Genomic DNA, 27,764 nt, shown 5'->3' with positions numbered 1-27,764 from the left:
TTACCACAACTTTTTATCCCATGCTAGACATGTTGAACAAGATAGATACACGGAACATAACACGATACACATATCACATGAGTGTTGGAAACATGGGCATGTAGTGCATTAACAGAATAGAATGGCATCAGAGTGCAATGTCATGAATATCATGATTAACACGGGAGTGCTTGGGCTCCTATAGCATGGCAACTATATCTACGAAGTTCAGCACTAGTCTACAAAGGCACTCGAATATCACTGGATTTACATTATCTATACACAAATGTGATATTTCACGATTTTCACAATTTGACTACACTTTTGTAGTTCTTTAATTTAGTCCTCATTTTCACAATTTAAAGAATAATTGTAATTTCAATTACAATAATCACGAGATTTTTATTCACTAAATCCTTGGTCCATAATACATCATATATTTCATACTCACTACATCATTTTTACTTATCAAATAATAACACGTAAAGGTTTTTACATACTTTTTAATTTACTTCTTTTTTACCACGAAATTCAATATTCACTACTTAGTCACTTTAATCAATTCTCTTTCATGTAACACTTCACTTGAATGATTCATTCCAACATTTTTAATACCTATAGTCATTTCTAAATATCTTACAATTTAGTTATTAACATTTTGCATAATATCTTATTTCACATGTCTAATTTTTCCAGGCACTTCACTTCTCTTATTTCAATTATAAAGTTTACAAAGTTTACAATTTAGTCCTTGATAACAAGAGAATTCAAGGGTACTTACCTATCACCAACCTCTAATCACTTGTTTTTCCCTTCTTCTTATAACTCGATTCACTTTCTCAAATTCATTATTCAACAACATGCCACGAACATAAAACTTTCCATGAAAAATCTTTAATTTAACATCATTTTTATACTTTACTAGCAAGATTGAACTTGAAAACATGATAAAACCTTTATATTCATACCTTGTTCTCTTGATTTCAAACCTTAGTTTGATTTTCCATCTCCTCCAACATGAGCATACAACCTTCTATCTTGTAATCAAAGTTCACTAGATTGTTGGAGGCTTGATTCTACTAAAAATTTTTGGTGTAATTTCAAGGATTTCTCTCTTAATTTCAAGAAAATGATCAAATTGTAAAGAAAACAAAAGTTTTTTTTCTTTCATGGAGAGTGTCCTGAGATGATGAAGATGATTTCTTTTCATCTTTTCCAATTACTTAATCATTAATTAATTAATTAATTAATAAAAATATCTAATAATAAAATAATTATAAAATAATCGTAAATTATTCCAACCAATCATCTTTCAACACCAAATGACCCTTAATTATTACACCTTAATAATTGATAATTATCCAAATTGAGAAATGAGCATTTTTCCCTCCATAATTCTCTACAATTCCATCATTGAATCAAAATTCACTTTTGGTAAAATTGCAATTTAGTCCATTGTATTTCTCCACTTATTCAATTTGGTCCTCATCTAACAATTTTGTATCACAATGACTTTTGAGTTATTTGTACTTTTGGTCCTTCAACTTTTCTAAATTTACACTTTAACCTATCAACTTTTGAATATTCACATATTGACCCCAACAATTTTCACTCTTTTATGATTTAGTCTATATCTTGGACTTATTTTTCTCAACACATGAGTCTTTTCAATTTCCTCTAGTATTCGTCTACCTTCTCTACTAACACTGTTAATTCTTATTTTATTTACTTCGAAAATTCTAACTCCTATATTCCCTAATTAACCATGTTCACGATTTAAGGGGTTTTAGGGATGTTACAAATTGAACATGATTAAAATATATTAAATATTTTAAAGTTACAATAATATAAAAATAAAATCACAATTAAATTTTGAATAAAAATAATAATAAGTTGGAACTTATTTTATGATATTTTTGTTACTAATTGAATGAAAATTCCAAAATGTTGAATGCTAATTGTTGAGGGGATTGAGTCCTCTGGGAGAAGTTTTCAAAGTGTTGCTCATTAGGTAGCCGGTTGAACCCCCGACAATGGTAGGATATTGTCCTCGATCGATAAGAGTTTTTTCCCTTGTACTCTATCAAGAATCCGTGTGCCTTAAGAGGTTGCCTGAAGATGCCTAATTCACAGAGCCGGGAGCGCCTCAATTTGGTGTAGATCATGGAGATATGACCTGCAAAGCTTACAGGAGAGGTGTCAACATTGTGTGTAATATTAATTATGTAATCAGTCAGACTCCCAACAATGTTAAGTATTGTCCTTTGATAAGGGTTTTGTCCTCTCGTATTCTACTAAGAGCCAATGTGCCTCAAGAGGCTACCTAAAGATGCATAGTTCATAGAATCGAGAGTGTCTCAATTGGTGGTGATATCACCTACAAAATTCGTGGGAGTGACATTAGTATAGGGCATAACATTAATCATGAAAATCATTAACATGCACACCAAAGGACTCAATCTTAAGGCACATAGGTCATTTACACATAAGGTACCACTTTTCTTAAGTGATGACCTATAGGCCATAAGTCACGTGTTCAATCCCCATTAGGAGTGAAGACATTCATGTCCCCTTGATGGGTGGTCATACGCCCATGTATGACCAACTGTCTGGAGGATGACACTTAATTATTAATAATTTAAATAATATTATTAATAATATCTCAAAGGTTATTTTATAGTTTTAATATTAAAATTGTTAATATTTGATTTTTTTTGTAATTACCTTTGCTCTACTTTAATCAATGAATGTAATTAACTCTTATTATATTTAAAAAATATATAAATTTAATTCGATTAATGTTATTAATATGTGGTGTTTTTCAAAACTATATTTTAAACTTAACAATTTAATATTCATATCATAACATTAAAAGTTAATTCAATTAAACAAAATCTTAATATACATATAATTTATTTAAAATCTAACTTTATATTTAGCATATAAAATTTAAACAAAAAGCAGGAAATACCTTTAAAAACAAAAAGGCAAGTGCTAAAAAAGTAATTTATCGAAATTATAATAAATCCTTCAAAGGATGTAATCTGTCAAAAAAAAAACTATAATTTTACATAAATAGGAATTGAAGAAATTATTAGTAAGGGTTACGTATTTTTAAGGTAATTATTAATTATTAAGATAGATATATTTGGCAGGTAAATCTAAAAAAATAAATGTTTAGGAAACATGGAGCAGTTAATGACAATATTCAGTATAATATAAAATAGGAAGGAAAAAAATATAAAATATTAAATGAGAAAAAAAAACCAATTATGTATACTATTTAAGTTTAGGATCGCAGAAGATTTTAAATGTATCATCAATACAGATTTTGTAGATAGTAGATATTAAAGGAAATAATATGTTAATTCTGGAATCTATTAATTGATTGAGGTAATGGTAAATCTACATAATATACATGAATAATATCCTAAAGCATTTTCATATTTAGATTTACGAGATCATTTTTACGGGTAATCTATTCGTTCATGACGTGCTTGGCAAAAATTAGTTGTGCACACACAAAATGCATCAACATCTTGGCTACAACAAACATAACATATCGTATTTATTACAATTTCATTACAAAGCTTTTGTTTCGTCTCATGAACTTCATCCAATAATTCAATACAAAACGAACAACTTAATTTCAACGAAGTTTATAGGAATATAATATTGAATATACTTGGTTTAGTTCAATAATTACTAGAGACGGCAGAGCCGCTTGATACCTAATAGCATAAGACGAAACTTAGGTAGCCAAGATGATTATATCTGATGCCTACAAGACACATGTAAGTTCATTCTCTGGCTTTTGCATTTGCAGCAGCACCAGCAGGGGATGGCATCAATGGAGAACCCTGATCAAACGAAAAGTGGTGATGAAGAGAAGCATGTCACCAGGAAACTGGGTGGTCTTAAGACCATGCCTTTTGTTATATGTAAGGCTTGAATTGATTTGTTTCTTGGTTTTTTTAAGATGTAAAGGGATTTGGGTATTGTATGCTGATTAAATCGTGATTGTTTTTGTGCAGCAAATGAGACGTTTGAGAAAGTTGCAAGCTTTGGTCTTTTACCAAATATGATTTTGTACTTAACGAATGAATATCACATGTCCATTGCCACAGGAGCTAACGTTCTCTTCATCTGGTCTGCAATTTCCAATTTCATGCCAATCCTTGGGGCTTTTCTCTCCGATTCTTTCCTTGGCCGCTTTCTTGTTATTGCACTCGGGACTGTCACCAGCCTTATTGTAAGCAAAATATTTTCTTATAAATTCGTAAGGGAACAAAGGACGGGTTTATTAACGTATTATGTATGATTGCTGTGGGCAGGGAATGAGCTTATTATGGTTAACTGCAGTCTTTCCAGAAGCAAGGCCTCCTCATTGCGACAGTCCCATGACAGAAAGTTGTGTGAAAGCGAACTCAGCGCAGTTGGCGCATCTGTTCGGGTCGTTTGTTCTCATGTCGATCGGAGCTGGTGGCATTAGGCCGTGTTCCTTGGCCTTTGGTGCTGATCAGCTCTATGATCCTAGCAACCCCAAGAACAAGAGGGTCATGCAGAGCTTCTTCAACTGGTATTACGCTTCGGTCGGACTTGCGATCATGATTTCAATAACTGTTATTGTCTATATTCAAGATAAAGCCGGGTGGGTTGTGGGCTTCGGAGTTCCTGTAGGGCTCATGTTCATCTCCACAGTCATGTTCCTATTGGGTTCACCACTTTACATCAAGTTGATGCCGAATAAGAGTTTGTTTACAAGCTTTGCCCAAGTCACGGAAGCCGCTTGGAACAATAGAGACTTGGTTTTGCCACCAATGGAATCTGGTGGAGCCATATGGTACTTTCACAAAGGCTCCAAGCTTATTACACCCACAGAAAAATTGAGGTACCATACACATACATTCGCACGCGCACACATATACATATATTGTGAACAATGTACTAAATAGTTGATTATGTCAAATTTCATGTCAGGTTTCTTAACAAAGCATGTATGATTAGAAGCCCCGAGGACATAGACATGGATGGGAGGGCTTTAAATCCATGGAATCTATGTACCGTCAAACAAGTGGAAGAGTTGAAAGCATTGATCAAAGTGCTCCCCATTTGGTCTAGTGGGATCATCATCGCCGTAACCATAAGCCAACAGTCATTCCCGGTGCTCCAAGCTAATTCCATGGACAGGCACTTAATTCCTGGAGGATTAAAAATCCCCGCGGGTTCCTTCGGTGTGTTTGCAATGATCACGTTGACGATATGGGTCGCTGCCTATGATCGAATTGTAGTTCCCTTGCTATCCAAATTCACTAAACGGTCACAAGGACTCAGCCTAAAAGAACGAATGGGGTTCGGCTTAATAATATCCTGCGTGGCAACAGCGGTGGCAGGGTTGGTGGAGAGCAAGCGGCGAGCTGCGGCAATAAGACAAGGATTGGCTGATAATCCCTATGGGGTGGTGCACATGAGTGCCATGTGGTTGGTGCCACAGCACTGCCTGATTGGGTTAGCCGAGGGACTCAACGCAATTGGGCAGATAGAGTTCTACTACTCGCAGTTCCCTAAGAGCATGGCCAGCATTGGAGTGGCTCTTTTTACCCTTGGCATGGCAGTGGGGAACTTGATTGGGAGTCTTATTGTTAGTATATTGAATAAGGTGACCAAAACACATGGAAGAGTGAGCTGGGTGTCAAATAGCCTTAATAAGGGTCATTATGACTATTATTATTGGCTTCTTACAGCTCTTAGTGTGATTAATGTCTTCTATTACTTGCTATGTATTTGGGCTTTTGGATCAACTGAGAACGGGAACAAAGTGGAATGGGATGAAGGGGATGGCATGGAGGATGAATTAGAAGCAGATGACCATGCCAAGGGAAAGGGATCCCCCATTGTTTTTCCCCATTGAATATCTTTCTATGCTTTTGCACTAAAATATTAATATTATTGTTATTATAGTTTGAAGTATACGTAGCTTTGTTAATTAGTGTAAAAATGCGAGGAAGAAATCATCTCCTCTGTTAGTGTATGTAACTTTCCCTATTTCATCATATGCTAAAATAGATTTTCACAAGTTTGAAATGTAATACATACATCATTTTAAATCAAATTTAAAAACTATAAAATATTTCCAACGTAACACTTACAAAAACTTATGAAGCATTTAAATCAATTAATGATTATAATTATAGGGAAAATATTTGAAACATTGTTAATAGCATTTTTAAACTTTATAAATGGGATTTGGATGATGACAAGTATTTTTATAAGATATAATAAAATATTAAAAAACATAACTATAAATTAAAAAAATAAGACATAATAAATTTTTAAATTTACTAGTAGAATTAAAAAAATATACTGCCAAGCATGCTAAATGCTAATCCATAATTATATAAAAAAAACTAATGATATCATTTCTACAAAATATTAAAAAAAATTGAAGTTGAAAATAGTTTTTAAACATATATATTAATTAAAATATTTAAAATAATAGAAATAAAAAAAGCTTAAAGCATTCTTAAAATAGTTTAAAGCATTATTTATAGAATTATTTATCTCTTAAAAAATATAACTTTTCATATCTGTGTACTTTTATTTTTTAAGAGATCATTGGCGGCTTGAAATGAGGTATTTAAAGAGATTTGATCTTTAAAATTCGGGAGTTAATAAGTTGTGATTGGAATGTTGTCTTTAAGCATATCTTACGAGAGGCAAACTCCGTTGTACACTCGTTGGCTGGTATGATGAAGGAAGCATCGGTTGGTACTCATATATTTCATAGTACCCTCTCTGATACGAGTCACAAAAGCCCAAATTCTTGAAGGCGAGGTCCAATAAGCAAATTCCCAGCCCAATCAAGAAATCCATCCATACTTAGTTGAAAATCAGGCCAAATTGTCAAAGTGGCCCAAGTTGTAAAATTTTATTTTTATTTTTATTTATTTATTTATTTATTTACTTAGTTTAAATTTTTATGTCAATATTCAGTCCAAGAGTCCCAGATAAAATGACCTTTGACCGAATTTCCATATTAAAATAATTAGGAGTTTTTTTATTTTAGTTTTCTAATTAGATTAGGACTAGTTATAAGGCCTATTTAAAGGCATGGCTGTCCACCTTGTTAAACACTTATCATTATTATTAAAATTTCAGATTTGTTGAAAGCAGAATTTTCTTTGAGTTTTCTCCAAGATTTCTCTCTTGAGTTTTCTTTAGAAGTTGTTTTAGCAATCTTGTGATTGTGGGAGCCATCTTCAACCTTCTTCTTGCCATTGATATTCTTTGGAGGGGAGATTAGAGCCGTTTGAAGGGAGTTGTGAGATCTTTCGAGATTTCAAGGCTTCTTAGGACTTATCTTTTAATTTCTTACTGTCAATTCTTTCTTTATTTCTGCTTGTCCCGAATCTTTATCTAATTTATTTTCTGTTCTTATTGTGTTTTCAGCCTTTTTCTATCTTAAGGAATTAGCCCAAAAATCCCCAATTTCTAGGGTTCTTGCCGATTCATCCATGCTCTTTTTTGGGAGAAATTAGATTGCCGAAATTTGGGGAAAACTATCTGGGTGTTCAATTGGGCAGAATCGCAATCTCTTCTAGGGTTTCAAGATTCCTTATTAACACTTATTTCTATTCTCTATTTGATTCTTTACTGTTTTGGAGATTTTATTTCAGATCTGAAAATTCAAAAATCTAATCTTTTAATTTTCTGTTTCGTTTCAGATCTAATTGTTTAGGGTTTTCGTAGGAGTTTCTCGTGACTTGGCAACTCGATCTTGGTCCGCGCGCAACCCCGTATCATTTGGTATCAGATTTTGGGCGTTTTGGGTGTTCTTGGTTGATTTCTAAACTGATCTCTATTTTTTAAATTACAAACAGCAGTTTTACTCAGAAAAAATTTCGAAAAAAAATTCATTTGAGTGGGTAAACGTTTTCTGATTGATCTGAAATTTTACATACATATTTTTGGCACTGTTATTGAATATACAAAAATATTTCCCGCAAAAAAATAAGTCGAAAAAGTCAAAAAATTGAAAAAATACGAAATCCAATAAAAAATTAAAAAAATATTCAGCGGGTTGAATTTGGTGCCCAAATTTTCCAGATCAAAAATTCAATATTTGAAGACATTCCAGATTTAATTTTGTGATTTTTTGAGATCGGGAACACCTCGAACGAAGTTGTCAAGTTACTACGCAGTTTTTCGGGTTTTCTGTTTTCAACAATTTTTATTGATTCTTAGCTGTAGGTTTTCATTTGTTTGCTTTTTATTCTCCCTTTACAATATCTAACACCTTCTTGTTTTTTGTGTTAGTAGGATTTAAACGTGTGCCCAATTCTTCCTCGGTGCAACACGAATCAATTGGTGTCTCGTCAGTTTTTGGCATCCTAGTGCAAATTAGGATTCTTTGGTAGTTTGGTTCACACTCTCTAATTGGTTGATATAAACTCTGATAAAGAACTCACAAGATTGAATTCGACCTCATTGAGAATTTGATTTTTCTTTTTGAGTGATTAATGGTGAGGTTTGCTAACTTTTATTTTTGAGTGTTGAGTGTTTATTTTTTACAAGTTTTGAAGATGTCTAAAGGTGATAATAATGATGCACTTATGAAAGTCTAACAACAGTTAGACAGACATACTGCTGCAATCACACAAATAAATGCTACACTTCAAGCATTGAATACTACTTTGAATGAGGTACGAGTGAATCAAAAACATCAATATCGAGATCCAATTAAGGAAGATAGGGATAACCAGCCCCATAGGTGCAACCCTCAACGTGTCCCTAGAATGGATGATGATTGTCATGATCATGGACAATCATCTTTGGCAAAACCAAAGAGCGAGCAGCAACGAGAACATCTCTTTCATACTCGCTGCCACATACAAGGTAAGCTTTGTAGAGTTATTATTGATGGTGAAAGTTGCTCGAACATAGCCAGCACGACGATGGTGGAAAAGCTTTGCTTAACCACTACCAAGCATCCACAACCTTATCAACTACAAGGGCTTAGCAACGAAGGCCAATCTAGGGTCACTCAACAAGTGCGCATCGCCTTTTCTATCGGTAAGTATCAAAACGAAGTTGTGTGCGACGTAATGCCTATTCAAGCCTGCCATTTGTTGCTAGGAGAACCGTGGCAACTGGATCGAAAAGTCACTCACGATGGTCGTACCAATAGGTATTCTTTCAAGCATCAAGGAAAGAAACTCACCTTAGTGCCGCTCACTCTGGAACAAGTCCATGAGGACCAAATCAAACTGAAAAATTCTGTTAAAACAAGTGAGGAAAAAGAAAAAGAGAATGAAAAAGAGCAAAAAGAGATTGAGAGTGAAAAAGAAATTGAAGAAAGAAGAGAAAATGAATTAGAAAAAGAAACAAAAGAAAAAGACGTGGAAAGGGCAGTGAGGAATGTTTCCACTAACCAAGATATGAATTTTTCTTGTGTTGCTACTTTTCAGGTTCCCGAAAGATCGAAAGATAACTTTCAACTTCAATACCTCTCAAATGAAAGACGCTTTCATACGATCAACTTAAGCAAAGATGAAATCACACTACATGATCCCGAAGGTAAGCGAGGTAAGGAAATTTTAGAAACCGAGTCCAGTGCAGATTTGAAAATTATTGATAAAACTTTTGGTGACTTAGTTCTTAAAAGATCCCCTCATTTTGATCCGATTAATTGTTACTCTTCGATTGTGGTTGATAAAGTCATTACGAAAAGAAGCGTGATTTGTTATTCTCTTGATTTACCTTGTGTAAAATCCTCGAATTTGTCCAAATCTGTTTTGGAGAATAAGGTAACGAAATTTTCCAAATTTGTTTTCAATTTATATTCGTGCCTTAAACAGTTTATGTGGTTGTACATGAAGTTTGAGTTCCATTTGACAAAGGTTAACTCAACAACGGAGATTCGACTACACTATGCCCCCGATGAGCGAAGGTTTGTTTTAAATGAAAAAGGTAAAATCGACCCTTATTCTTCTGCTTATCAAGGTAAGATGCTTGAAACCTTTGAAACACTTTTGTACTCCTCGGATAGTGATAAAGATCGTGTTGATGAACACTTAGATCGAAACGCGCTTGACTGTCCTATTTTATTTATTGATGATCTATCTGTTTTGATGGTTGATAAAAAGATTCTTGTTTTTGATAATGCATGTGTGAGTGAATCTATAGACCGTCGATTAATGCATGGTATGATTATGCAACTCTGTGAACCATGTGAATCTTTTCAAATACCTACTTGTGACGATTATGTTTACCATTTGATTTATGACTCGCAATTTATTCATGGTTTGTGGGAACAATGTGAGACGACTGAATGCCTTAAAACATATCCATCTTTGTTTCAAATATTTGACGAGGCAGTGGTGAGTAAATTAGATTGTTTGCATGGTAATCTGAATCTGTCCATTCACATGCGTTATACCTGTTCTGTTATGCTTATGATTGGACTACAAGCTTGTTTCCGTTGCTATTTACTATCTCATGGCTATTCTTTTCAGTGGACTCAATTGCCATTAGTCCCGTTCGATAGAGGAAAGTCGAGTTCATTTGATTTTTCAGATTCGAGGACGAATCTTTTTGAGGAAGGGGGGAATGACACGAGTCACAAAAGCCCAAATTCTTGAAGGCGAGGCCCAATAAGCAAATTCCCAGCCCAATCAAGAAATCCATCCATACTTAGTTGAAAATCAAGCCAAATTGTCAAAGTGGCCCAAGTTGTAAAGTTTTATTTTTATTTTTATTTATTTATTTATTTATTTACTTATTTTAAATTTTTATGTCAATATTCAGTCCAAGAGTCCCAGATAAAATGACCTTTGACCGAATTTCCATATTAAAATAATTAGGAGTTTTTTTATTTTAGTTTTCTAATTAGATTAGGACTAGTTATAAGGCCTATTTAAAGGCATGGCTGTCCACCTTGTTAAACACTTATCATTATTATTAAAATTTCAGATTTGTTGAGAGCAGAATTTTCTTTGAGTTTTCTCTAAGATTTCTCTCTTGAGTTTTCTTTAGAAGTTGTTTTAGCAATCTTGTGATTGTGGGAGCCATCTTCAACCTTCTTCTTGCCATTGATATTCTTTGGAGGGGAGATTAGAGCCGTTTGAAGGGAGTTGTGAGATCTTTCGAGATTTCAAGTCTTCTTAGGACTTATCTTTTAATTTCTTACTGTCAATTCTTTCTTTATTTCTGCTTGTGCCGAATCTTTATCTAATTTATTTTCTGTTCTTATTGTGTTTTCAGCCTTTTTCTATCTTAAGGAATTAGCTCAAAAATCCCCAATTTCTAGGGTTCTTGCCGATTCATCCATACTCTTTTTTGGGAGAAATTAGATTGCCGAAATTTAGGGAAAACTATCTGGGTGTTCAATTGGGCAGAATCGCAATCTCTTCTAGGGTTTCAAGATTCCTTATTAACACTTATTTCAATTCTCTATTTGATTCTTTACTGTTTTGGGGATTTTATTTCAGATCTGAAAATTCAAAAATCTAATCTTTTAATTTTCTGTTTCGTTTCAGATCTAATTATTTAGGGTTTTCGTAGGAGTTTCTCGTGACTTGGCAACTCGATCTTGGTCCGCGCGCAACCCCGTATCATTTGGTATCATTTCGTATGATACGGGGTTGCGCGCGGACCAAGATCGAGTTGCCAAGTCACGAGAAACTCCTACGAAAACCCTAAACAATTAGATCTGAAACGAAACATAAAATTAAAAGATTATATTTTTGAATTTTCAGATCTGAAATAAAATCCCCAAAACAGTAAAGAATCAAATAGAGAATAGAAATAAGTGTTAATAAGGAATCTTGAAACCCTAGAAGAGATTGCGATTCTGCCCAATTGAACACCCAGATAGTTTTCCCCAAATTTCGGCAATCTAATTTCTCCCAAAAAAGAGTATGGATGAATCGGCAAGAACCCTAGAAATTGGGGATTTTTGGGCTAATTCCTTAAGATAGGAAAAGGCTGAAAACACAATAAGAACAGAAAATAAATTAGATAAAGATTCGGCACAAGCAGAAATAAAGAAAGAATTGACAGTAAGAAATTAAAAGATAAGTCCTAAGAAGCCTTGAAATCTCGAAAGATCTCACAACTCCCTTCAAACGGCTCTAATCTCCCCTCCAAAGAATATCAATGGCAAGAAGAAGGTTGAAGATGGCTCCCACAATCACAAGATTGTTAAAACAACTTCTAAAGAAAACTCAAGAGAGAAATCTTGGAGAAAACTCAAAGAAAATTCTGCTCTCAACAAATCTGAAATTTTAATAATAATGATAAGTGTTTAACAAGGTGGACAGCCATGCCTTTAAATAGGCCTTATAACTAGTCCTAATCTAATTAGAAAACTAAAATAAAAAAAACTCCTAATTATTTTAATATGAAAATTCGGTCAAAGGTCATTTTATCTGGGACTCTTGGACTGAATATTGACATAAAAATTTAAACTAAGTAAATAAATAAATAAATAAATAAAAATAAAACTTTACAACTTGGGCCACTTTGACAATTTGGCCTGATTTTCAACTAAGTATGGATGGATTTCTTGATTGGGCTGGGAATTTGCTTATTGGGCCTCGCCTTCAAGAATTTGGGCTTTTGTGACTCGTATCACTCTCTTTGGTCAATCATCTTGTCAGGGTGAATAGCATGTTTGGGTGTTTGAACCTATTAATTCTTTTTTCAAGCTAATTAAAAAGTGAGATATTACATTTTCATTAATATTTATATATAAATTCTAAAAAAATTAAAAATAGAAAAATTCTAGAAAAATAGAAAAATCATTTAAAAAAATTAAATGTTAGAAAATTATAAAATTATAAATATAATTTATAAAATTCAAAACAAAATATAAAAAGTAAATATTTAGTTTTAGAAAAATAAAAAATATCTGTCAAAATCTAATATATCATTCTAGAAAAATACAAAATATTTTTTAGCTAAAATACCAAAAAGTATATTGAAAAAAAACACAAATAAAAAACTAAGAAAATTAGAAAGAACAAAAATTAAATATATGAATACCAAAAAATATATATTTTAGAGGAAAAAAATTAAACGATATTTAAAAAAAATAAAAATATATGATTTCTTAAAATTTCTTAAAATATTAACAATTCAAATTAATATTCGTGGGTCAAAGTGGGTCAACATTTTTATAAATTATATAATTTTTTATTTTTAGAATTATTAAGAATTTATATACATATATTTAATTTCAGGATACCAATTTCTCGTTCTTATTGATTGAGATTATTAGGTGACGGGCGTAGCAACTTATTTAAACTTCATTAGATTGATTTGGTTTAGACAATGTAAAAGAAAATATTTAGGTACCACAATCAGAAAATGGTACACTCTTTGAACAAATCATGTTTTTAAGACATATGGTCGAATTTGATATCATCTGATATACCATGCAAATCAGAGCCTGGTTTACGGCAAATGAAGAATGAGAAAAGCCATTGCTGACGAAATTCTTAGTTCTTAGCTCCCATTATCACATGCTGCTGTCTCTTTAGATTGTTTCCCCCTCTAAAACAAGGTATTATACTACATACATTTTTATGTTTTAAGAGATGCCAGCCAGTTGAGGAACCAGAGAACCTGAAAACCGCTAAATCCAAACCCCATGACATTGAAGTCCAGGCCCACTTAAACCCTAAACTCAAGACCTTCCTGTTTGATTTCCGCCGCAGCGCCGTCTCTTGAGTAACCATCACCATCACGGCCTCCGCCGTCATAGCCTCCTTGGAGACCACCAAATCCTCCGCTTCCTCCACCGCTGTTGTACCCACCGTTTCCTCCTCGAAGTACACCGCCGTTTCCCACGGTATGTTCCTTCCGTCAATATTCTGACCTGTGATTCCTTCGGTAGTATCCCTCGTAGTTTTCTTATCACGGAAAGCAACGAAAGCGAAGCCTCGGGATCTTGTAGTCCCGTTAGATTTTTAGAACATTCATTCGGAAGCTTTGAACCCATTTTTAGATTTTTGAGAATTTAGTTTGTTGAGTCTATCTATTGTAAATAGCTACTATGGTTGCGTTTGGTGAAATTCAATATTTCTTCACTTTTTAAGTTTGAGTTTGAGTTTTTGATCTTAACACTCTTTATACAATAAATTTGTTAAACTATTTCAGAAATGACCAAATTTGATAACGATTTTAATGTCAAAATGGTGTTTTTTAGTAAGGTACAATGACTAAAATGAAATTTTCGGTATAATACAAAGACTTCTAATATACTTTAATAAAAAAAAACCTTATTTTATTATATCTGGTGAATGCTGCCTGTTTTATTTTATTTCGTTACATTACAGTTACAGCAAAGTTCTAGGGATTTTGGGCAGCACAACTTTGCTGAAGTTGAAATCTTGGAACCAGTTGCTCTGTTGGAGAAGCCCATATTGGTTCCTTGACAATGAACAAGCAGCTGCAGCAAATCATCCATATTCCACCCAACCCCCCTGTTTCCCCCACCCACCAACCCACCGGTGAGTTCATCAATTCTCATTTCTTTTTCTCTTTTTTTCTGATTATTTAGTGATATATACACTATACAGAAAAGGTTTTTGCTGCCTTAATTGAACCGAAGCATGCCAATACAATAATAAGGTAAGGTAATAATACTACCCCTTTTACTTTTATTTTATTATTATTTTATTATGGATTGTATTAGTAATTACTAATATTACTTTTCTTGAATGGAATTGGATGGAATGGGAATGGTAGGAGGCTTAATCAGATTGCACCCCTTCAAAATCTCCAGCATTTGAAGCGGATTCAGAAAAAGCAACTCCAAGGGGGTTAGTAATGCTAATATTATCCCTTTTCTTTATTCTTACAAAAGTGTACATTTGAAATTTTCTCCTTTTATTTCATTTCCATATCAACAGACCTTCATTCAAATGTTCATAATAACTAATACCAGCTGTATTCAATTGTTGGAGGAGCTAAGTTTCTCTTTTGAGTATATGTTTGTGACAATTGCCTCATGTGACAGGAAAACCAGAGTTGTATGTCGTATTATGTTTAGCTTCTGAAAATGAAACACAATCCGATAGAATGCCACTGGATGTGGAAGATATCGTCAATTCCTACCACTTGACTCCTTTCATTACTGAAGTGGGTTATCTTCTTTTTTTATTTTGTAACACTATTTTCTCTAATACTCATCTTATTTCTGACCAGTGGGTCATCTAATACAAAATCAAAAGAGTTTTAAAGTTTGTGTGTAACAACAAATAATAGCCATGGCTTACTGCCTTTGCTTTATGTGCGATGGAGGTGCCATCAACAATTGATTCTTTTAACTTGTTTCTTTTATAGCTTTTTTCATTGCCCTTTTGGCGCTCTTTATGGAATGGTTGTTGTTTCAAAACTTAGGACATAGTTTGCACCCTTTATATTTTGTTCCATTCTTTCTCTTGTCCTTGTCTGTGCTCCTCTATATGTATCTCTCTCCCACTTTTGTCACTGTCTGCTGTTGTTATTACTCCATTGCCACATTGTGCTTTTCTAAGTTATTCTGTAAGAATCTCTCATTTATTTTCTCATTCTTTTGTTAATAATTTCATATGGCTAAAATCAAGGGAAGTTGGAAGTTTTTTATTGAACAGTTCTTTTCCTTGACATCTTCCTGTCAAATGTTTTTTATTTGAAGCTTCCTCTACTGAAGGCATGGCTTTTTGGATTTACTTTTAAGCTATTATTTATATTTCACATTTACCTAAATGACTTGTAGGTTAACAAATATGCTGCATTATCAAAGGAAGAGTGGGAAGAACAGTGCAAACTATGGCCAACCTCATACCATCCACCAACCTAGTAAGCCCTACATTTTTGGTTTACAGTTTTTTGAGTTAAAGTCTGGTAGCCATTAATCGTAAATTTTATAAACACTGATATGAAGCTGAGAAAGGGTATGCAACTGATAACCATTACTTAGAAATTGTATGAACTGTGAAGAAGTGAACGGTGTTCAGTTTAAGTATTTAACCATTTAGTGACCTGTTGCAAATTTGAGGTGTAGAATTTTATGGTTCAAGGTCTTTAAGTTATAGGGTAAACTACACCACTGGTCACCCAACTAGTGTCTTTTTTCTTTTTTGGTCACCCAAGTATCAATTTTTTTAATTTGGTCACCCAACTAATCGATATGTTTTTTTTGGTCCCTTTCTGTTAAGTGCCGTTAAATCTCTGACGGAAGGGTGACGTGGCAGTTAAAAAGTCGGTATAATAACAAATTTAGCCTTCAACTTTTACATATTATATCGATTTAGTCATTTTAAAAAATCAACCCTCAAAATTTACAAATGGTTTCAATTTCATCCTCAAAATCTTTATCATGAAAAAATTCAGCTTACCATCCATGAACTACTGTCCATCAGATAAAATATAAGCCTTTTTAATTGAAAGATTCAGATCTGTTAAAACCTGAACAGCATTCAACAAAATTCCATGTCTTCTAGCTCTATCAACCTGATGAAAATAAAAAAGCCCAAAATAGAAGCTTGAATGAGTAAAAAAAAAAGCTTTGAAACCCAGAATCAAAATCAAACAGAATACAAACCTGGGTGTACTCATCCTTATAACGAGCTTTTCATATTCATCAAGACAAGCATGCCACTCCATTTTTTTTTATTCTTAGATTGTTGTTTCTTTGAAGAACCCCAAAAAAGATGGAAGCATGAAAGGGAAGAAGGAACCCCTTTTATGTATAGAAAAGAGGGAAAAACAACAATGGTGTTGGCTGAATCAAACAAGGCTAAATGTCAGTTTTGCTCAAGACTCTTTCGCTTTGTGTTTCCTTCGACTAAATCGCTATTAACAAACGTACACCAAACTCTTCTAAATTTGAGGATCAAATTGAGACCATTTGTAAATATTGAGGGTTAATCATTTAAAATTATGACTAAATCGAAATAATATATAAAACTTGAGGGCTAAATTTGTTATTATACCAATTTTTAACTGCCACGTCACCCTCCCATCAGAGATTTAATGGCACTTAACAGAAATGGCCCAAAAAAACAATCTTGATTACTTGGGTGACCAAATTAAGTAAAAAATTGATAGTTGGATGACCAAAAAAGAAAAGAGGCAATTGTCAGACACGTCATATAACTTACGAAGCTGCGATAGTCTAAATGTGTGCTTTAAAGTTTGGGCTATTGACTAGTCAACTCCACTATTAGGACTAAAACTGTTTATTGAGTTTTAATAAGAAGTTAAAATGGTGTCAAATCTTTGAGGAAAAAAATAGCAATTGTTACATAGTGGAACTCCCTTGAGATCTAAATGTTGTGAACTGCAGTATCATTTAGTACTCAAAATATGCTCTTGCTTCAATAGTGTGAAACAATAGCCTAAAAAGTGTTTTATTGAGTTTCCTTCCTTGTTTGATATATTGACGCATAAAATGCTTTGCCTGAGAAAATAAATGTAGAAGGATGGGAAATGGTGTTCGTGTGCTTATTCAAACTAAGGGATGTTTTAGTGGATTATAATCACTATGCAAGTACCGGCTTCGGTTACAGGTGGAATATTTTGAACTGCATATTGGCCATTACCTTTAATTGGTGGGATTTTAGAGTTGGAAATGGTGCTTGGATTCTTAAATGTTTAGTTCTAATTATTCGTGGTGCTAAAATTATTTCGTCTGTCGTTTGCAACTGCCACATGCTATAATATGTTCCTTGTATGCTTACTTTTTCTCTTCCTTTTGTTCCATTTGCAGCAATAATACTGGCATTACTGGATTTAGTGAGGAGGATTCTAAAGCAGTTTTCAATTTTATGAAGTCTACAGTAGAGTTGGCGAAATCTGGTGATCATTTGGTAATTATGTCAATTCTTTTCTCATGCACCAGCTTTATTGTTTGAGGATACGTGTGGGATACTTGAATCCCAGTCCATTTGCAATTCCAGAACCTATACAATGGATAGCTTCTATAAGTAATTTAGAATATAAGAGTTTGTAGTGATTTCAAGTAGGCTAACAATAGTAGGACCCTGTGATTGTTTGTTGAAGTGGACCTCAAGATAACATAAGATGCTTGACCTAGAACAAGTATTGTCAAGTCAAAACACTCAATCAGTAATCTGAAATCTTAGTTAAAATTCTCAAGTGTCCCAATAATTCGATATCAAAATATCTGAACTCTCAATATCTCAATATATATTAATCTGAATGGCCTGGACATTTTTGACTAAACACTAAATGTAAAAAAATGCACACTAGGAAATAAAACCCTACAGTCCTAATACTTGGAAAATAGGTGAAATTCTAATAAATATAAATAAAATCTAAAATAGCCTATGTATATGAGAGAATTGTGCTAAGGTTTGAATGTAAAATCTGTACCCAAGCCCCACTGATTACCAACATTGGCCAAGACATGACACTTCACTCTACAGAGGTTGCTAGTAACACTAGACCAATGTTGTTACAAGTTAGGCATTGTCCCTTAGCATCAAACAACAAAAGTCCTGAAGACCGTTTCTAGGTCTTATTTGGTCAGATGCATGCTTGGTGAGTGGTGAGCCTACGCATGCTTTTGTAAGATGATAGATCATAGATGATATCTAATTTCTTTTATTTTCATTAATTTCACCTTTTTTAGTAAGAAAGGGGACAATACCAAACTTTCTGCCTTCTCATATTTGAGTATTCAATTGCAGACAAAGGATTATAAAGAAATCCTGCGTGTTGACCAACAAAAGAGAAAGGAAAGTTTGCATCTTTGTAGGATGAACTGGAGATCATATAAAACGCACACATACTTGTTGTGCCTGGCCTCACTCAAGTGGATGCTTTTCTTGTGCCTTGCGCATTAGGCAATATAAAGGTTCTAGCACCTAGCATGTGCCTGGCACCCTAAACAAGGGGCTACAGTCTTTGTAATGCTTTGTGTTGCGTATCAAGGTAAAACAAGACAAGTGTCAGAAAGAAGTAGTATTGTGGTGTCTATTCAGCCTTTGCTGATGTAGGACTTTATAAAAAGGCTACAATTGTTATACCTTAGTATTATGTATCTTTAAGTAGGATTTTATTTTTTTGCGCAATTTAGCTTTTGTCGAATCTCTTGGTATGATGTGCTGTTCTTCTAAGACCTAAGAGTTTATTAGAAAATAGATTCGATGCATGTGATTATTAATGAATTGTCTATTGCTTCTTATGAAATCACCTTTGAGGAGATAGCTTTCGTTAAAGTGCTTTTAGTTCCTGCCTTGTCACTTATATGAATTTATCATTTTTCAAATATTAGTATTTTAACATGGTTGATTGCAATCTTAGCAATGCTATGTCAATAGTAAAACTGAAAGAAGGTTGAGAAAACAAAGAAAGCTAAAGAAAAAGGATAAACTCAAAGGAAACCTCTAAATCTTAAGTCTGTAGTTCAAATTGTCAATAATCAGTGCAACAGATGTTGCAGAATAAGCTATGCATATGAGCTCTTCCCTAATATAAACCACATACAGTACAAACCTAAATTAGTAAGGCCAAGTAGAAATCAGTCACTTTTCCTTGTAATCCATTTTTGGTGGTGTTTCGTTCCTTAGTTTCTTTTGGTTGTGGATGGTATGTTATTCTTGTCTAATTCTGCATTTTTCTGCAGATTGTCAATGCTGCTATGATAGTGGATCCATTAGTTGGGCAGATAATTGCAAGTGCATGTGATGAAGTCTGCTCTTGGCATACGGGAACAAGCAAAGCAAAGACTGAAACCTGTGACTTTAAACAGTTAGAAGGATTCACTTCTCATGTTGATGCGAACATCACAGCAAAAGATATAACTTTCCTTTCAAATGGGTCAGCTAACAATCTCCAACAATGTTACAAGGCAGTATCTTGTTTAAACCCTTGGTGGTTTGCACAGCAATCATTCCATTCAAGTCCTTGTTATTGTCACCCATTACGACATGCTTCCATTGTTGCTATAGAAGCTTCTGCTGCCAGGGACAGACATTTGTTCCCTGGTTTTGGGCATAATGAGAAGTCATATGGAGTTGATTGTAATTCTTCTTCCTCAGGTTCTCTAGCAAAGAGACAAAGGGTCGACCTTGAAAATGTGAGTTAACATTCTTCTGCTTCTGAACCTCTGTCTTGGTGATCCTTATAAACAAAGGTTAAGATGGGGGCATATCCTCTAATTTTGTTTTAGAATTCTGGTGAAATATCTGTTTGCTGCATGCAAATATATATATATGTTATGATTTTTCTAGGTTTCTTTTATCAAACAAAAACAAATGTTATGGTTTTTCCTCATTTTTCTTCGCAGTTTACTTTAAGGCTTGAACAAAAATTATACCAATTGGGGTTTTCTAAACAAGAACAATTTATTGATCATTAATAGCAAATTGTCAAATGTACGTGAAGTAGCTTAAGTTTGCTCTTTGAAAGGTTTGTTTTTACTAGTTTTTCATAAGAATACCATTTGAAATATAGATTTACATAACAAGACAAATCCAAAGTCATATCTAATGATTTTGTTTTAGGTCAAAAATAGTGGGGAGCAGGATGCTAATACTGAAGGTTCAAACTCCTTAGGAAGGCCGTATCTGTGTACTGGCTACGACATCTATCTTATCTGGGAGCCTTGTGCAATGTAAGTCGTTAACAGAACTTATCTCTCTTCCTTTTTACATTTTACCTGATATAAAATAATTTCAAAGAAATTTTAAATTGAATAAATTAAATGTAGCTAATTTAATCTCATTTGAGATTAAGATTAGAAATATTTAATTGCAAACACCAACCCTTGTTAATTTCTATTGATGGACGGGATTTGCTTTGTGGTTGCTTGCTTGTGTCTGGATAAAAGCACAACAGATTTTATCAGGGGTCTGCTTTTCCTTATATTTTAGGCTATTTTTCTCTTCAAGAGCATACTTGTTGGTTAAGCAACAAGAACTACCTGCTGTATTGTGTCTTCTGAATTTTAGCTATAATCTTTTTGATGAATCTCTACCGAGTACTCGTCCTTAGGAGTTGAAATACATGTTGCTCCAACTCTTTTTTCCCCTTCTGAAGTATTGTCTAACACATTTTTGGACATGGTTATGGAAATATGACCTTTCAAGGACTGTCCAATACATGGAAAAACCTGGAAGAACATACCTCATGTTGGGCGCATGCCAACATTTGCACACACGTCCAAGTAACATAAGTTGAAATAGTCATTATGCTAAAGATGGTAGCTAAGGTGGAAAATATTTCTTCCACTTGAGCCTCTTCGGTTAAACTTGGCTGGTAAAACCTTTTGATCATTTCTTCTTTAGATCATTAAAATCATCTTAAGGCTTTGATTGGTGTATTGCTAACTAGCGGCTATCAATAAAATTTTAATCCGAGCTGTAAATTTTGCTGAAGGAAATGATTATTTGTGCAAGAGAAAAGTTTTTTGTTTACCTATACTGCTGACATTTTACTTTTGGAAGTGATGCCATTATCTGATACGTGGACATTTGGTTTTGCATTTTGAAGGTGTGCCATGGCTCTTGTTCATCAAAGAATTAGGCGCATATTTTATGCATTACCGAATCCTGAAACTGGGGCATTGGGAAGCGTTCATAGGTTACAGGGTGAGAAAAGCTTAAATCATCACTATGCAGTTTTCAGAGTGGTCATGCCTGAACTTGAATTTCCAGTAGAAAGATAGCTCTTGTGATATTTCCTGCTGACCTGCTCGATACCATTTTTCTTTTACAATTTCCTAGAAATTCATCTTGTATTGTTATCTTTTGTTATGGAAATTGTAATGCTAATTGATATTGAAACTGTAACTGTAATTGAGTGATGATAATACTAGTAGATCCAAGTTAATTTTATCTGTTTATGTTCCAAGTCTACTTGAAATGAAAGACAAAGTATGGTTCAAAAAAAGAAAATGAAATTAAAGACAAGTAATATTCACTTATTTATCCAGAAAGAAGTAAATAAATAAATAAATAAATGGTGGCTGTGTTTGAAATCATTGTTTATATTTGTCAAGCATTCAAGCTTCCGTGCAGTTGGTTTCTTAATACTTGTGTAGGCCAGGTGGCGGGTCATTCAAATTATCATTCTTCTGCCCGTACTTTTTAATTTTTCCATTGAGATGTTTCGATATTCAAATGTGAAACTCCAATTAAGTATGGAGTCAACTCACATTTAATTTCTAAATGATAATAAAGTTTTAGTGCTGCCCATAAAACTTGATGATTCTACCTAATAGGCATGGGTAGCAACTCTATACTGAAAATTAGGATACATTATACTTGATCTGGCTTAATCTAAAATTTTAGGTTACGTTTGGTTCGCTGTATTGGATTAGCGGTGTATTGGATTGGATTAGAGGTGTAATGGAATAGAGGTGTAATAGCAAATCAACTGTTTGGTTGAATGTAATGGAATAGAGGCGTAATAGTAAAACTGTGTTTGGTTGAATGTAATAGAGGTGTAATAGCATAATGGAGAAAACTAAAATGACCAGAATACCCTTAGCATAAATTTGTTTTGGTAAATGATTATTGTTATTGTTATTTAAATTTTAATAAGATTATTTATTATCAAAAATAAATAATTTAATCATATTTAAACATAATTATTATTTAATATATTTTAATTAAAATATATAATTTAATAAAATTCTTAATAATTAGCAGAAATTTGTTTTGGTAAATTATTTTATTTAAATTTTAATAAGATTAATATCAATAATAAATAATTTAATCATATTTAAACATAATTATTATAAATATATTTTAATTAAAATATATAATTTAATAAAATTCTTAATAATTAATATTCTTATATGAATTTACTCAAACCATATTATTAAATATGATACTGTAAAATATAAAATAACATAATTATTATTAAATATAATATAATTAAAATATATTATTTAATAAAATTCTTAATAATTAATATTCTTATATGAATTTACTCAAATCATAATATATGATTATAACTAATATGATTTAATTAAATATATGATTTAATAAAATTTAAAATTATTATAACTAATATGATTATAGTTTATGAATTTGTATAATTTAAAATAATAATTATTACATATAATTTAATAATAATATATAATTTCATAAAATTCTTGATAATAAAAATTTTCTTATATGAATTTATACAATTTAAAATAATTAATATTAATATAATTATATAGTGATATATAATTTCATAAAATTCTTAATAATAAAATGTTCTTATATGAATTTACTAAAATCAATATATAACTTGAGAATTATATTATGCATAAACATAATTAACTTATATTAAGAAAAGGTTAGATGAAAATGAATTTGTACATTAAAATCCATATGTTATATAGTTTTACAACATCAAAAAGTTTGAACATTGATATTTAATGGTAAGAAAGAAATCTCCTAACCCATTCCAATCGGGCAACTGAAGGTAAACTAAAGAAAACGATCATTTGAGTTGGATGGTCGGGAATTTTACTCAATGCATCATATCGTTGATCGTCGGTTAAACCTTCAATTGACCATAAGGCTGAATATAAATTTGAAGCTCTCTCTTCCATATGTTGTTCTGACTTCTGCTGAACTACCACCTCGGAGGCAAAACTCCTACTGATTTGATCGCCAACGGCCTGGATTTTCTCCCCGAACAAAGTGGCAGCCTCATTAAATGAAGAAAACATATTATCACGAGCATCAGATTTCTTCTTTCTCTTGTTTGAAGATGAGGAACCCCCTTGGTCTCGATCTCCTCGTGGATCCGTACCAGAAACATCCATGTCATCTAAAGAGACGTCAGCTTCGCAGTCATAGAATGTGTTTCTCTCTTCATTCAGATCTGTAGTACGTTCATCATCAGCGTGTATTTCTTCAAGAACATCAGCAGCTGTTTGAGCATCTCTCCCAGTTGCTCGATCTCTTGCGTATATGGTAGTAAGCTGGTCATAGTAAGGGAAAGTACGAAATCTGAATTGGGCGGCTTCTTTGTGACTCTAAAAAAATGAGGAAATCATATTAGTCGTAAGTTTGGTAAAAATAATATAATAAAGACTTGAAATAATCTTACCTTTAAATAGGACTCCCAAACCGCATCTTCAGCAACAACGAGCTGCCTATGCTCGTCCCAACCAAAACCGCTATTGTTTTGGCCATTAAGCATGTCGTAGACGATTGACCACTCCCTTTTAAGTAACCTAATCCTTGATTCAATATTAGGTTTCGCCTTCAACATTGCATTTGGTAAAACCGTTTGTAGCTTTCTTTCCAACTCGTTCAAATAACCGGCTTTGAACCCGGTATCAGCATTAAATGTTCCAACATTGTGCAGGTCCACCATGCTGGAAACTAATGCTGTATCTTCCTCGGGAACCCATTTTCTTTTGCTTCCTCGAGAAGCTTGAGCATTTGATTCTGGAACACCTGACATAATGATCTTAAGAACAAAAAAAAATAAATTATATTAATTACTATTTTAATATCATGATTCAAAAGGTCAACACTTTATAAAATCTAGTAATTAAGTTGAATATCATGAATCAAAAGTTCCATAGCACAAAAAATTTAAAATTATAACACAAGCTGAATTAGAAGAAATTATATTATAATTTCTGTAGTTTAGTACAATACAAAAATAAATACAAAAGTTTCACAAAAGTTTCACAAACTAATTTCTAGATGCTTGCCATTCATCGAACATTTGGTTGGCTAGTTCCATCCTCCAAGTAGCCCAAGCATCCGATGGATGAATATTTGTGATATTCGGTTCATCGTCATCCACCACATTAATTGTAGGTAATCCTTCTCCCACCTCCGCTTCAATGGGATCACTACTCATATGGGTTCGAATAAAATTATGGAGCAAACAACATGCAATAATAATTCTATTGTGCACCCTTACAGGATAGAACGATGGACTCCTAAGTATTCCCCATCTAAGTTTTAATAAGCCAAAGCATCTTTCAATGACATTACGTGCTGAGGCATGTTTCATATTAAAAAACTCTTGCGGAGAACTTGGCTGATAACCCTGACGCCACTCGTTCAAATGATATCGTTGTCCTCTAAATGGTGCAAGAAATCCCTCACAATTTGTGTATCCAGCATCAACTAGATAATAACAACCTATAGGATAAGTTTCATATTAAAAAATGATTAATTCAGCACACAAAGTGTGATCTTAATGAATAAATCAAAGTCCTATAACTATACACTTTACCATGAGGAACTTTTAATCCATGTCTTCTACTAATGGCATCTCGAAGAACTCGTCCATCAGCAACTGAACCTTCCCAACCAGGAAGAACATAAACAAATTGCATCTCAGGTGTACAAACACCTAGCATATTTGTTGCTATGTCACCTTTTCGCGTCCGATATCTAGGTTTATCAACTGTTGGAACCCTAATCTTGATGTGGGTTCCATCAAGAGCACCTAAGCAATTCTATATCACATGATATAAAACCTTGAGTTAGAATACTAATTTAAATCTAAATCAAGTAAATGTTGTTGAAGCTATATATAAAACTTTTAGTCCTATACCTTAAACCATTTCCACCTTGTGTCAGAAGAATCGGCTGTAATTGGCTTCGGGTTTTTAAATAACACATCTTGCAAGCGTATGACAGCATTTAAAACACTATGAAATGCTCTGCTAACAGTTTCCCCGGACCTTCTAAAGTGATGCTTGATAACTCGATTTTTCAGGTGATGGGAGATGATATGTAAAAGCATTGCTACTTGCTCGTCAACAAGCATGAACCTTGTCGACTTCAATCCCCCTATCGATTCTAACATCTCACATAATTTAAAAAAGGCAGCTCTATTCATCCTAACTTGTTCAATACAGGTCTCGTCACTAGCATATACAAGCCTATTCACATAATCCCGTTTTGCATAAAAATCTACGGTATAGGACCTAATCCTTGGTCTATGTAGGCTAAGGCTGGCACCCATTCTAAATAAGAACCAAACCGCGATTCTACAGATTTCCAACCATATTGTCACAGCAATACTAATTCTTTTACGCCTCACACTTTGTGCAATTAAAGGCAGACGAGCCATTACTGCAACATTTTAAAATTAGAACACACTATCAAAGAATTGCACCTAAGCAATTACACATTATCGAATAAAAATAAACAGCACAAATTTAGAACACACGAAGCAAAAAATTAGACGACTAAATGATATCGTTGCAACTTTAATTTCATTTCTTTATCAATCACCCAAATAATAATGGAAGAGTATATTTAATTACTGATGATTAGTTTAATTAAGGTTTTATAACTTTTATAACATTTTAAATGGTAATTTCATTTTGTAAAAATATAATTAACTTTGAAGAGGACTTATTTTTTACAAGAATTGTTACTTAGCTGTCTAGTATCAAGTTTAAAATACATGTTTAGCATTTTTTCATCAAAAAATTATTATTATTAAAATTTCAGAATTCTATAGAATTTATTAATTTAACAGCCAAATTTGACTTTTTAAGTAAAATTTGTATAATTTTATTTATCATAATATATATACGTTAATTTTAAAAACTTCCTTACACTTTCACAATTATAATTTATGTATTATAGGGAAATCATATTATGAATGAGGAATATTTTATGTATAATGTAATTGACTTAAAATCTAAGATAGAATTAGACAATATATTATGTGCATAAAAGGTTAATTATAATCCATGAGCATTTAATTTCTTCAAAAACTTATATTAAATTTTAATATATTATGTATAATTGAGGTAAAATTAATTTTGTTTAATAATGAAATTGAAGTTTTAAAACTAGATAATAACATTTTAAATGGTAATATAATTTCATAAAAAATATATAACTTTTATCTCATTTACATGTACAAATTTATCTCATAAAAGATGTGTAGGCATAATGCTCTTTAAACAAAATGTTACCTAATAGTAAAAACATATAACTTGGCTGATAAATTCAAAAAGAACAATGGTCATGCAGCAATAACCATAACCATACAAACAAAAGCTTTAATGAGCATTACAAACATACAAACAAAACCATATTCATTTGGGAAACAACAGAACCTACTACATCAATACTAACCTGTAATGCTCAAATCTGGGAAGACTGCGATGTGGAAGTGTTGGAAAAATGTTACCTGTAATGAGAAAAGTGCTCGGATCAACCTTTTTTTTTGGGGAAAATATTTATGCCATAAACCAGCAAAAAAAAAAAAAGAACACCTTAAACAACTTAACCCAACTTTTAGGGGACAATAACAAAATCTAAATCGAAAAAGCCAACCAAAACAAAGAATCAGTGCACAAACCAACCAAACAATGCAGCAGCAAAACAGAACAATCCACTACTGTACAGAAAAAACAAAGCAAAATCTGCAAACAGTTTCCTGTTTATTCTTTCTCCAACTCATAGCAAAGAATAACAAAAAATGGAAAGGGAGTGTCTTTTGTAAGCTTTCTTAATTTAAATGAAGTCCGCAAGGCAAAATTTCAATGTATATATGTATATAATATGGTATTAAAAAAAACATGAATACACTAATGTACCACAATCCATATAACAGAAATTATTTAAATGTTCAAATTTGTATACCTATAATACCTTAAAACACGAATATGACACGAAATCAATACGAATATGCAGATTGCCAAGCATAAAGTATACTATCCTGTTGTCTACCTAAAGACCCATGTCTCTCAATCTACACCGAAAAGAAAATATAAATATATATTTCTTCTCAATTCATCTCCTTAAATAGTCCTTCAAATAAGGAAGAGCAGATCT

General features: G+C 32.8%; 2 protein-coding genes across 5 annotated transcripts; both read left to right on the top strand.

Moving 5' to 3' along the window:
* The first annotated feature begins 3,605 nt into the window (after nt 1-3,605).
* LOC107915147 (protein NRT1/ PTR FAMILY 1.1) lies at nt 3,606-6,055 on the top strand. 2 transcript variants are annotated; one of them, XM_041094415.1, is made up of 5 exons: nt 3,610-3,734; nt 3,806-3,920; nt 4,014-4,231; nt 4,314-4,870; nt 4,960-6,055. In XM_041094415.1, the coding sequence occupies exons 2-5, from the start codon at nt 3,821-3,823 to the stop codon at nt 5,888-5,890; spliced, it is 1,806 nt and encodes a 601-aa protein (XP_040950349.1). In that variant the 5' UTR covers nt 3,610-3,734; nt 3,806-3,820; the 3' UTR covers nt 5,891-6,055. The 2 variants fall into 2 exon arrangements, with proteins under 2 accessions (XP_016699790.1, XP_040950349.1); XM_016844301.2 differs by having other exon boundaries at nt 3,606-3,920.
* Nucleotides 6,056-13,234: 7,179 nt separating this feature from the next.
* On the top strand, nt 13,235-21,830 carry LOC107914169 (tRNA-specific adenosine deaminase TAD3). Of its 3 annotated transcripts, XR_001688724.2 has the most exons (11): nt 13,284-13,831; nt 14,319-14,492; nt 14,562-14,613; nt 14,731-14,804; nt 15,002-15,123; nt 15,743-15,825; nt 17,738-17,837; nt 19,619-20,071; nt 20,282-20,403; nt 20,499-20,608; nt 21,487-21,504. XR_001688724.2 is itself a non-coding variant. In XM_016842965.2 (10 exons), exons 2-10 carry the CDS (start codon nt 14,420-14,422, stop codon nt 21,659-21,661), a joined length of 1,242 nt encoding a protein of 413 aa, XP_016698454.1. In that variant the 5' UTR covers nt 13,235-13,831; nt 14,319-14,419; the 3' UTR covers nt 21,662-21,830. The 3 variants fall into 3 exon arrangements, 2 of the variants coding, with proteins under 2 accessions (XP_016698454.1, XP_040950348.1); XM_016842965.2 differs by lacking the exon at nt 20,282-20,403 and having other exon boundaries at nt 13,235-13,831; nt 21,487-21,830; XM_041094414.1 differs by lacking the exons at nt 20,499-20,608; nt 21,487-21,504 and having other exon boundaries at nt 20,282-20,405.
* The last annotated feature ends 5,934 nt before the right edge of the window (nt 21,831-27,764 follow it).

Source organism: Gossypium hirsutum, chromosome D05 (genome assembly GCF_007990345.1).
Source record: "Gossypium hirsutum isolate 1008001.06 chromosome D05, Gossypium_hirsutum_v2.1, whole genome shotgun sequence".
Taxonomy (NCBI): Eukaryota; Viridiplantae; Streptophyta; class Magnoliopsida; order Malvales; family Malvaceae; genus Gossypium; species Gossypium hirsutum.
Note: the sequence above shows the minus strand (reverse complement) of the source record. Positions and strands in the feature narration are given on the sequence as shown.